Source organism: Myotis davidii, unplaced genomic scaffold (assembly GCF_000327345.1).
Source record: "Myotis davidii unplaced genomic scaffold, ASM32734v1 scaffold77, whole genome shotgun sequence".
NCBI classification, from domain to species: Eukaryota; Metazoa; Chordata; class Mammalia; order Chiroptera; family Vespertilionidae; genus Myotis; species Myotis davidii.
In genome coordinates, this window is record NW_006289713.1 from 6,681,392 (window position 1) to 6,694,054 (window position 12,663).

The following is a 12,663-nucleotide window of genomic DNA, read 5'->3' on the forward strand; positions in this document are numbered from 1 at the left end:
ATTGTGTTTTTCAAGAAGTTAAAATAATAATTTTATTCACTGAGAAAAACAGAAAAAAAATTGGTTAGTAACACCCACTGAATTAGAAAGTGGCCAATCCATTTTAAGTCAATTTAGACTATTAGGTTGATTGGATGAGATCACCTGTATAATTTATGTAAAGCTCTTAGCTTTGCACACACAAAGCCCATGAAGTTGTACCACTTTAAGGGACCACAGCTTCTCCACAAAGCATGCCTCAGGGCCTCTCCAAGCCAGGACGGCCTGCTCTGCTGGGCCTGATGCTTCTCCAGACCCCGTCTCTGCTCATAGCACATTCACAATAAAGAAGAACAAAATAGTGATACTCTCAACAACATGGATTGTGTGATTCCATTTATAGAAAACTATAGAAAAGATGAGACTATAATTAGAGAAGGCAGATCAATGAGGGTCTGGACTAGGGGAGGGGATCGATAGCAAAGGGATACAGGAAACTTTTTTGACTGTGGTGTGTACAATTGCGTAGTTACTAAAATTCATCAAACGGTACACTTAAAAGGGTGAATAATTAGAGCCCGGCTGGTGTGGTTCAGTGGTTAAGCATCAACCCATGAACCAGGAGGTCACGGTTCAATTCCCAGTCAGGGCACATGCCCGGGTTTGCGGGCTCGATCCCCAGTAGGAGGCATGCAGGAGGCAGCCGATCAGTGATTCTCTCTCATCATTGATGTATCTATCTCACCCTCTCCCTTCCTCTCTGAAATCAATAAAAATGTATTTTAAAAAATGAAAATAAAAAGCATTAGAATTAAAAGTATATATTTATTTATTTTTGGCTTAGATTAAGGTTATAATTCAGTGCCTCCTCCTTCCCAGGTACACACATTTAATTATGGTCCTTGTTAATACAGTTCATCTCATCTGTACTTTTATATGCTCACTACTGCTAGTTAGTTAAGCCTAAGGCAATGTTTAAAAGGTTTTTAGGACAATTTTCTTCCTTGAAGTCGACTGTGCAGACCACACAGAGCCCTACATAACCCACAGACACAGCCTAACGGAGACGCCAGCTTGCCGAGGACCTTGGGAGGGTCCTAGGGGAGAACTATGCATTCCCTCACAGTCATCAACACGCAATTTAAACAACAAAATTGGCAGTAAAAATAATTTCATTTACATTTTTTATGACTTTCAATGTCATTAGTTTTATTTCCTGAATTTTTGAATGTCAAAAAGAGAAGTGCAGATCTCTCAGTTCAATTCTCAGCTGCAATATAGCCATCTACAGTATCATAATAAACAGAAATGTTTTTATTATCTTTTTCCACGAGGGAGGCATTCTAGTGGTGAACGCTGGTCTCACTGCTTACTCACATGGGACCTTGGGACCTTTCTGAGTTTTCTCATCTATAAAGTGTGATAAATTCACAAAGCCAATGAAGTAAATAGAGAGAAAAGCCATAGGACATCAGGGTGTTTGGTTAATGCTAGTCTATTTGGATCTGAATATTACTTAAGGGGAGGAGAAAACCCATTTTTCTTCCCATATTGTATGATGTGATCAATGCAATTGTATGAACAACACTTAAAAGATGTTGGCACATTTTCTCTGCAAAGGGCCAAATATTTCCAGCTTTGTGGGTCATATGGTCTCTGTGGCAACCATTCAACTCTGCCATTGTAGCAGAAAGCAGCCACAAACAATATGGAAATGAATGAGTATCGCTGTGTTCCAATAAAACTTTATTTACAAAAACAAGAAGTGGGCCAACTCCTGATTTAAAGACACAGCAAACAGATTCTACCAGATCAAAAGTACTATGGCTGAGTTAGGAAGGCATCTCATCCTTGCACATTGTAATCTAGTTTCAGTACTTTCAGAACCCCCTGCCCACTTTGTTTAATGGTTTAGGCCCATTTCTGTGTAGCCTCTTGTCAATGTCATGTTAACAGTGGCACAGGTGGGATGACCACTAACTTCTGCTCTTATCAGAGAGTGTGGGGGCCATAGGACACCCATGGTTACTTATTCATGCAGGCTCTAACCCAGTCTCTCCTGTCTTATTCTGTACCTCTCTTTTTTGTCAGGAAGAACATCTTGGGCCAGGAATACAATAAAACAAGGATTATCATATTTGGCAGGTGTCTCTAATGTGCAAATGAACAATATTAAGCATTCTTATGCCTTTTATACAGGGCCTGACTGAGGTTTTTTTGGAAGTCAAACAGGTAAGTGGGTAACACTTGTTCTTAACTGTTGGGTTTTTTTTTAAGCTGAAAATTTTTTGCTTGTGGTGCAAAACATTGGAAGGTCAGCTGAGTACCTTTCCAGCTGTGCAAGGAGACTCAGCTCTCCTTTTAGAGGATGATTTTGGCTTTACCTACAGGTGCCCTTCCCTACAGTGAGATAACCATGTGCTGTCAGGTAGGATGGCTCTCCATTTAAATGAGAACAGAAAAGCACATTGGACCTCTCAAACACAGCACACACGTACCTGTCTTTTCTCACCGATACTATTTTGAGTGTACAATGAACATGAGGGCTTTGGGAGTTACTGCACAATTCCACCTCGGATTAACTACGATGTAAGAGTTCAGAGAGAGGAGCAGTGGCAACCTTTGGGGACCTACTCATTCATTTCTGATACCTACAGGCCAGTGGTCTCCAAAGTAGGGGGGCACAAGGAAACCCCTTATCGGTAAGAGGAAAATCTGTCATGTCTTTTATATTCCTTTCATTCTAAACAAATAGATTGTTTTACTAATAGTTAATGCATGGATTGGTAGTAGCAGATGTGTATGTTATTATAAAAATATGTGTGAAATATCTTAACACTGGGTCTGTGGTGTGGAGGCCACTGTACATTTGGGATGTTGGCTCCACAGGTTGGATGGGCCTGGGAATCTGTATCTCAACAAACAGAGGGAGGAAGTCCCCATTTAAAACACCCACTGCAGCTGGGGTAGCTGATAAGTGAGCGGTTCCTGCAGAGCCTTGGTTCCTCAAAGGGGTGTCATCAAGAATGAGGCTTTATGTTGTGTAATTAGGTTATAGACAGTGATGGCGAACCTATGACACGCGTGTCAGAGGTGACAAGCAAACTCATTTTTTGGTTGATTTTTCTTTGTTAAATGGCATTTAAATATATAAAATAAATATCAAAAATATAAGTCTTTGTTTTACTATGGTTGCAAATATCAAAAAATTTCTATATGTGACACGGCACCAGAGTCACAAAATGCTGACACGCCGAGCCCAAAAGTTTCGCCATCACTGTTATAGACAGTGATGAGTGAATGGCTACTCATCATCTTCTCTCTAGGTACACACCTGATTGTGCACACACATAACACATGAAACGTGTGCACGCACAGCATATGTGCACAAGCACACACAGAAACTTGGACACATGTGCACACAGCATTTTTATTTCTCTATCCAGACTCTGCTGTATGTGAACCCCAATGTCTCCTGTAACCCAGGCCTGGGCTTGCAGTCTGACTAGAACTCATGTCAGAAGCTCCTGGAAAACAGATTCCGGATGTTTACTGCAAGAGCTGGTCAGAGCAGGACCCTGTAAATAACCCTAATGCGGCTGTGTCATAGTCATGTGACAGGTTACTTTCTAGCAGTTAAAATGAATGAACAGGGTGAATTATGGTTGGTGGACTATTGTGTGCTTGTGTGGCTCTCAACCTAAGAATGTTTTTCACACTTTTAAAGAGTGGTAAAGAACAAAAGAACAAAGTCAAAAGAATCCACACCCACAATAAAAAAGAATATGTGATGGAGACCTGATATGGCCCATAGGACCCAAAATATTTGCTGCCTGGCCCTTTATAGAAAATGTTTGCTGACCCCTGAACTAGAACAACATAGATGAATCTTGGAAATGTAATGGGAAGAGGAAGAAAAGCAAGATGCAGAACATCATGCTCAATATACTACAAATTACATAAAGTTTTCCAAACGGCACAAAATAGAACTATACCTAGTGTGTGTGTGTGTGTGTGTGTGTGTGCAGTAAAAGTATAAAACATGTCAGGACACATTCTAACTCATAAAAGCTACTGTCTCTTGGGAGAGAGAATGATAAGTAAAACTGGAGAGAGGCACATCTTTACCTGCAACATTTCGTTTCTTGAAGAAATGTCTCAACTATCCAATGAGACACTTCTCATTATAAAGTCTTCTCCTCCTTATCTCTACCCATAGGATGCTGGCGCAGCACAGAGCTTTACACACAGTAACTTCCGGCGTTGGAATGTGTGTTGCCTGTGGACCCTACTTGCCACGGTCACCAGGATATAGTAACTTCTGTTATTTTTTTTTCTAATCATCAATTTCTCAACTTCCAAATTTACAATTACATCAATAACCTTGTCAAAATGTAAATACCGAGGGCCAAAAGTCTTTTCAATGGCATTAGCTATATGTAAATAATTGCTAATTAAAAGTGGACTAGTAGCCTATAAGTAGGAAATGTCTGACACACATAGCTATTCGTTTTATGCTCACATCTATATTACTAGGTATAATAATTTATTTGTTTAAAATAATGCTCCATTACATTATAGCCATTACTACCAGGCTGTGAAAACAGTGTGTGAATTATACATTTATCTCTTTTCCTACGACCCCACTGCCATCCATGAATTCTCATGCTTGTTCTTAAAAAGGTGTAGTATCTACTTCAACCTTGAGAGAGATTATTCAGCGTAATGCAGGGAGAAATAGGGCCCTGGCGGACCAGTTAACTAATCCAGGCACATTCGCATTAGCTCAAGTTCAGGGGCATCTACAGGCAGTATCACCTCCTGGCCTGGAGCATAGCAAGGGGGATGGTAAGATGCCTTTCAACATTACTTGGAGCACTTTTACATGGCACACCCTCTATTATACAGACATAAACTAAAACAAATGTTTCCTCTGGGATAAATTTTTTTGAAGATACGTGGGAAGAAGGCTTTGATTACGTTTTCATAATTATGCACGCACTGGAGTTAGGCCAACTTACAAACTAAACTGAAGAGGGAGATGAGCAGGACTGAGGTCAGGCTGAAGTGCAGGGCCCCCGCGGCGTTGCAGTCCACTTTGGAATTCTTGCAGGAACACACTTGTACCCTGAGGTCTGTGACGTTCGTCATGGGTGGTTTCCCTGAATCTGTCACCATGATGGGCAGCTGGTAGTTGGCTTTGTTCAGGTTTTGAAGAAGGCTTACCAGGGCATGCGTGTCTGTGAAGACAAGGGGCCTTCATGAGAGAGGGTCAGCCCTTTCCAAGAAAAGAGTGAGAACATGCAAAACAGGCATTGCATTTTGTTTATAACCATGCGGGTGTTTACATTTAAATTCATTAACATCCGATACACATATCAATTCAGTTCAATTGCACCAGCCACATTTCAGGTGCCTGGCAACCACACGTGGCTGGTGGCTACCACACTGGCAGCCCCGGCATACGTTTCCATCATCGAGGAGGTCTATGCTTCAGTGTTATTATTATCAATTTTATGGAGATCCACTTTTGTGAAACGACTGAGTAGCAAGAACCCCTCCCTGCAAATTTATTATACCAAAAAGCAATGTTTACAAAGAGCACATTCAATATCTAGAAAAAATAATGTAAAAATCTATTCTCATATGATCATATTGTACATTTTAAATATATACAACTAGAGACCCAGTGCATGGATTCGTGCACCGGTGGGGGTCCCTCGGCCTGGCCTGCGGGGATCGGGCAGAAACCGGCTCTCCGACATTCTCTGAGGGGTCCCAGATTGTGCAGTTCTCAGGTGATGCCCCCTGGAATCGGGCCCCCTCCACTCTGGTTCCGGGTGTGTCACCTGAGATCCACTGCTGCCAGGTGACCACAGCTTGGCAGCTCCTACATTGAGTGTCTGCCCCTCGTGGTCTGTGTGCATCATAGCTACTGGCTGGTCGGCTGGTTGCTTAGGCTTTTATATATAGATTTTAATTTGTCAATTATACTTTAAAAAAACTGGAAGAAAAGAAAAAAAATTACCAGTTCAGAGATTTTTGTATAGGAATCCAAATTCAAATAATCAAAATAAGTTCTTGGACCCCCCCAAAAGTCCTCACTCTCTATGCGGGCTTGAGCTTGTGTGTTGCCTGGGGGATGGATTCTGTTGTCTCTCTCAGCGCAGAGCCCACGGCCCTGGATCTGAATGGGGGATCCACGGCACAGCCCACACGTGGAGATGGGGTCTGTAAGCCCACGGTTGGTGGGAATATCTGCCCTTATCCAGGCCTCTGGGGAGCCCTCAGGAGTGATCACCCTACCTGGCTACTGTTTTAGCCTCAGGCTATTCCCTTTCAGATGACTAAGGATTTTTTATTTGTTTGTTTTAAACTGCCCCTTTCTGGGCATAGACAATGCTAAGTATTTGGCGGGGGAGGGGGGGGTGGAAATTGGGGACAAGAAAAAGAATTTAGAAGGCATTGTATCTATTACATAAAACCAGGAGGGAAAACAGACGAAGTATTAAACGACCCAGAAGGTTAGGTGGCAGCGCCGATTAACCAAGGTAGAAAATTACCCCAGTGAAATGGCAGATTAACTCATGGGACATTTTCCCATCTCTCCCAAGCAGAGGAGGAACTCCTCTTGAATGAGAAAGTTCCAGTTGGAAAGATCTGGTGATGATTGTTCAAATCCGCTGCAGCTGCAAACACTAACAAACAGAAGAGGAACCCCTCAAACAAGAGGAGGACTGTTTTAATTAAAAATAATCAGTGTAACAAAATTCATCCTTTAAAAAGCAATAAAATAGACAAACAGGCAACTATAATCAATAACAGGAGAAAGGCAGTAATAAAATGAGATGTGAGATAAGGCCATCACAATACATATGAGATTTTTAATAGAAAATTTTATGCACAAGTGTACAATACATGTTCAAAACTTAATGAAATGGTAATTCCCCATCTCTCTCAAAAATTCTACCACTAATGTAAGAAGAGGGAGCCCTGACTGGGCCAATGGCAGAAGCCGTTCATTACTGATGGCAGAGTGTATGTCTATGGCAGTGGTTCTCAACCTTCCTAGTGCCGCGACCCTTTAATACAGTTCCTCATGTTGTGGTGACCCCCAATTTCATGGTTACAAATTGAACATAATTAAAGCATAGTGATTAATCACAAAAACAATATGTAATTATATATGTGTTTTCCGATGGTCTTAACGACCCTTTCAGGGTCGTTCGACCCACAAAGGGGTCGCAACCCACAGGTTGAGAGCTGCTGGTCTAAGGCGTGAGTTCTGGTTTTTGGCTTTATTTCCAGGCAAGGTGAACTTAGTGAGGAGGGAAGTGGGTGAGGTATTGTGGATAGAGGGGGTACTTTATCACTCACTACATTGGGGTTTCCGTCTTAATAAGGCAGGTGATACATGCTGGGCCAAGTTTTAAATTTCACATGCCCACATGGAAAGACTGGCAGGAAGGGACACTGCTTGCGCATTTCATAAATGAGGAACAGAATAGATGAAAGAAGATATCAAGGTTGAAAGTAAAGGCCAAGGTCATTATAAAGCCTAAGTCAGTTTTAAGGAGGCCTGCAGCTTAAAATGGAAGCGGGGGACCCGAACTGGTGCTCCTCTTCTCCTTAGTCTTTCATAAAAGCAGGTTCACCAGGAAACAGCTCTCCAGGGTGCTGGCGAAAGTTAACGTAAGCACAGTTATTCGAGAGAGGAGAGCTGAGCTGAGCCGACATGCTTAGGGAGAAGCAGAGACCCCGGCTCTGGAAGGCTGGAGTCTGGTGTGTGTGTACCGTATAGGGCTGTGCAGTATAGGATGGAAAGCACAGAGTGTACAGTACAAGGTGTACAGTATATGATATACAGTATAGAGTGGACAGTGTAGGGCCATGGTCGGCAAACTGCGGCTCGCGAGCCACATGCGGCTCTTTGCCCCTTGAGTGTGGCTTTTCCTAAGCCTTAGGAGTACCCTAATTAAGTTAATAACAATGTACCTACCTATATAGTTTAAATTTAAAAAATTTGGCTCTCAAAAGAAATTTCAATTGTTGTACTATTGATATTTGGCTCTGTTGACTAATGAGTTTGCCAACCACTGGTGTAGGGTATGCAGTATAGTGTATAGTACAGAGTGTACAAGACAGGGTGGCTAGCATACAGTGTACAGTAAGGTGTATAGTACAGGGTGTGCTGTATACAGAGTATACAGTGTAGGGTGTAGAGTACACAGCAAATACTATACACACCATAGAGTGTACAGTCCATACAGGGCAGAGATTATGCTGTGTCCAGTATAAAAAAGATAAGAGAGGAAGCAATGGAGAAGACTTTCATGTTTGCATTATAAGGAACTGATATTTAATATATTTACATATTGGATTCATTTTCTGGTGGGAAAATTGTCAATATTTATAGTGCATAAATAACTTGAAATAAACCATTTGAGAACACACAAGAGAGTAGGAGAGGGGGAGCAGTTTGGGGAAGGAAACCAAGCCAGAGCCACTAGTCTAAAGCCACAAGGATACGTGTGGGATGTCGGGCTGACTTACTGTTGATCTTGGAGACCTTCCAGACTTTATCAGGAACAGCTTGCTTATAGATTTCAAATTTGAAAGGATCTGTATTTGGGTGCAGATCCTTGTCTGATGCTCCCAAGATGACTACACTGAGGTTTTTGGCATCATCGCAGACTTCGGCCGCTGTGGGGTAGATGAAGGGAGCGTTGTCGTTCACGTCCTCCAGGGTGATCAGCAAAGTCCCAGTGCCGGTGGCAGGCGGGTCGCCTAGGGAAGAGGGGCGATGTGAGTGCACACCTGCTAACACGAAGAGGAGCGCTGCACAGCCCTTCCCCACAGTCAGACACATTGATGATTAAAGGGGTTCACACAGGACTAAAGTAATAGCGTACACATGTGTATAAAGCTTAGTGGTTTCCAAGCCTGTCATCATATGTACAACTCTTGATTTAAGTTTTTCAGGCTTCATCTTTAGAACGCTGAGCTTCTAACACACAAGTCATTCTAACACACTGAAAGTCACTCTGATGATGGAGATAACAGAGGAACTTTTCCTTGCTCCAAATTCAACCTTTTGCCTGGCCGGTGTAGCTCAGTGGTTGAACATCGGCCCATGAACCAGGAAGTCACAGTTCAATTCCTAGTCAGGGCACATGCCTGGGTTGCAGGCTCAATCCCCAGTGTGGGGTATACAGGAGGCAGCTGATCAATGATTCTCTCCATCCTTGATGTTTCTACCTCTCTCTTCCTCTCCCTTCATCTCTGAAGTCAGTAAAAATATATTTTAAAAAAATTCAACCTTTTATCTAAATACCCAAGTGTTCCCGTATGTTGGTGGTACAGGAAGATAGAGATTCCAGGAGAGAAGGCCATGCTTTATGGGGAACAGCTCTACACCGAGTGGGTAGTTGGTTGAAGAGGTAGCCCTTCCAGGATTTTCTTTTGTAAGAAAAAAATGGTCTGAAAGAAAAACAAAAGGGGCTGGCCTGGCTAATGGTGCCACAGGGACTGGCCGAGGTGATGGTGCCACGGGGGCTGGTCAGGGTGATGGTGCCATGGGGGCTAGTCAGGGTGATGGTGCCATGGGGGCTAGTCAGGGTGATGGTGCCATGGGGGCTAGTCAGGGTGATGGTGCCATGGGGGCTAGTCAGGGTGATGGTGCCATGGGGGCTAGTCAGGGTGATGGTGCCATGGGGGCTAGTCAGGGTGATGGTGCCATGGGGGCTGGTCAGGGTGATGGTGCCATGGGGGCTAGTCAGGGTGATGGTGCCATGGGGGCTGGTCAGGGTGATGGCGCCATGGGGGCTGGCTGGGCTGGCCGGGCAGCACAGGACAGTCTGAGAAGATGGGTTAGTTATAAAAAACAAAACCACAGGCTGGCTATAGCATAATCTTTGGGTCTTATACATAAAATTTCATTTTAAAAATTTTAGCTACTATATGATTTTCACTTTAGGAAACATTATTTTAAGAAGTCCTCATAGCCCAAGCCGGTTTGGCTCAGTGGGTAGAACGTTGACCTGTGAACTGAAGGGTCCTGGGTTCGATTCTGATCAAGGGCACATGCCCAGATTGCGGGCTCAATCCCCAGTAGGGGGCGTGCAGGAGGCAGCCAGTTAATGATTCTCTCTCATCATTGATGTTTCTCTCTCCCCCCCCTTCCTCTCTGAAATCAATAAAAATATATTTAAAAAAAAAGAAAAGGAAAAGCCCTTATAAACTCACCTAAAGAAAAGGCTGTTTAATCTTGGTATGACTCAGCATGATTTCATTTACCTTTCTTTAAATTCATTTTTAATCATTTATGAATTAGAGACTGGCTCTTGGGACAAAACACCCATTAATAGTCCACATTTTCTGTGAGGAAAGTTAGAGCCAAATTTACTCTAACTTTAGGTAGTAAGTGTATGGATTTGCCTTATTCCAGAAGGATTTGCTGTGCGTCTGAAATGACTATGCTCTAATTTTATGCACCAGTACTGACCTAATGTCTGGCCCCATTCTATTTTTCCTATCCTCATTTGTACTGAACCAGATCTACAAGCTTAATTTTATTTTCTCTCCTTCTGTGTTTTTCTTTTTTCTTGAAGGGCACATTCGGTTTTGAGTCAAGTTCTGGGTCACATGGGGTGGAAGGTAGTGAATATCTGAGCTCAGAGCATGGGTGTCCAGCGCAAGGCCAGGCCGGGTCTGACAGGTTCTGTTGGTAAAGAAACAATGAGTCCTTTTTAGATTCAGGCAGCGTATGACTTACAAGGACAGTCAGAGGATGAGTAGGCAAAGACGGCCCCTGGGCAGGTGACACCCAAACCCCAGGGGGCAGCTGGCTGCATCACAGATGAAGGGAGGCCCTGGTGCTGAGGAGCCGATTGCAAGCTGCCTCTCAGTGGTTTTACTGTCTGCAGCTGCACTCCAAGAGGGGTGGGCCGGAAGCCTCACCCCTCATCAGAACCCGGAAGATGATGAGAAACTGTCTTGTGACAGCCTCCCAGGGGACTTCAGGAGGCAAGTGAGAAGTGGACCAGAGCAGCTCCTCACAGGCCTCCCGTGCCCACGGTTCTGGGACGATCACGAGGTGTTCTGCTGACACTCAAATTGGCTGCGGCTCAACCTTCGCTCCCGGCCTGTGTGGATACAGGCAAGGTCGTCAGACATCATGGCTGTCCCCTGCTGTCCGTGAGCATGGCAGGGGGATGAGGCTGGAGATGTCCCGTAGGACATGGGGCCTTGACTGTCATGATAATTCCACTGGAGGGTCTTCAGAAAGGCAGCGAAACAATCTGACTGACTTATTTTTAGAAACGCACAGTGGCCCTGACAGGAGATGTTGGACACTGGAGCCCAGCAATGGATTGCGTCATGACGTGGGTGGTTTGAGCAGGAAAGAAATGTCTCTTCTTGGTGGCCGGGCTCCCAGGTGAGGCGCCAGAAGAAGAGCGGAAGGTAGTGGGTGGTGAGTGAAAGACAGTTCAGATTTGATGGTGCGAATAAACCCTGTATTCAGTGTAACCATGTACAGGTGCACAGAGCTTAGGAGAAACGCCAGGGCTGGGTTGGCAACGGGGGCATTGTCAACACAGATACTTTTGAAACCTTTCTAGCAAATTATGTGAAAGTGCAGAATGAGGGAGGGGTGTAGACGAAACGCCTCAAGTTCAAAGAGCAGATGATAATTTGCAGGAGACGGGGGAGATGAACTGGAAGATGAGGCAATGGGTTATGATGCCGAAAAGGATAAGGAGTAAAGAGAAGCAATGGGATCTTGCAAGGAGCACGTTGCTGGTGACTTTTGGGGAGAGGTTTCCATTAGTGGGGAAGAAACCAGCTCGAAGGAAGCTCGCTGTGAAGGAGCGAGAACAGATACTGTTTAGTGGGGCTGGTGGAACCTTACATATATCAACACCCGAAGACATTTCCAGAGCAAACAGGCAAATAAGTGTCTCTAAGATAGGAACACAAATGTAATTAATTATCAGAAGGATGGCTATTTCAAATGGCGGCATATCATCAACTTTTGTTAGAGCAAGAACTCAAAGGAAATGCATCATGACTTTGAACTTGGTTGCCCAGTGTCAGCTTTAGTCATTTGGTTGAATTTCTTTTTTTCTTTTTACTATATTTTATTGATTTTTCACAGAGAGGAAGAGAGAGAGATAGAGAGTTAGAAACATCGATGAGAGAGAAACATCGATCAGCCGCCTCCTGCACACTCCCTACTGGGGATGTGCCCGCAACCCAGGTACATGCCCTTGACCGGAATCGAACCTGGGACCCTTCAGTCCGCAGGCCGATGCTCTATCCACTGAGCCAAACCGGTTTCGGCTGGTTGAATTTCTTTATTGAAAAATTATTTTTTTCTTTTTACTGAACTAATTGAATATCTCAGAGGAATCCACTGTATTTTTCTCCACTCTGAATATATTATGGAGTCACTTGGTAGAATGGATGAGAAGGCATTATGAGTATCTGAAATATGGCCATAAGAATGGGCCTTTTGTGAACTTAATTACTAGTATACTACCGTCTTCAATTCCGCATGCGTTATTCCCAGGCCAGCCTGATGATGCTTTTTTCTGAAGTCAAATAAAATGAACTTGCTTTTTTCATTGATAAGGTAACGAGAGGATTCCCAAAATCCCCAGGGAAAGAGCCTCTCCCAGCTTA

General features: G+C 43.7%; 1 protein-coding gene across 2 annotated transcripts in view; it reads right to left on the reverse strand.

Annotated features, from left to right (window-relative positions):
* The window catches only part of CDH13 (cadherin 13), a 1,006,079-nt gene that overhangs the window by 2,570 nt on the left and 990,846 nt on the right, over positions 1–12,663 (reverse strand). Inside the window, exons 12-14 of one of the 2 annotated variants that reach the window (XM_015562993.1) lie at positions 8,533–8,766; positions 5,001–5,219; positions 3,390–3,506 (exon numbers count right to left, since the gene is read on the reverse strand). In XM_015562993.1, the coding sequence (XP_015418479.1) occupies positions 3,505–3,506; positions 5,001–5,219; positions 8,533–8,766 (455 nt within the window). In that variant the 3' untranslated portion in view covers positions 3,390–3,504. Of the gene's footprint in view, positions 1–3,389; positions 3,507–5,000; positions 5,220–8,532; positions 8,767–12,663 lie in introns of those variants that run through there. The other variant, XM_006762254.2, reaches the window with a different exon arrangement.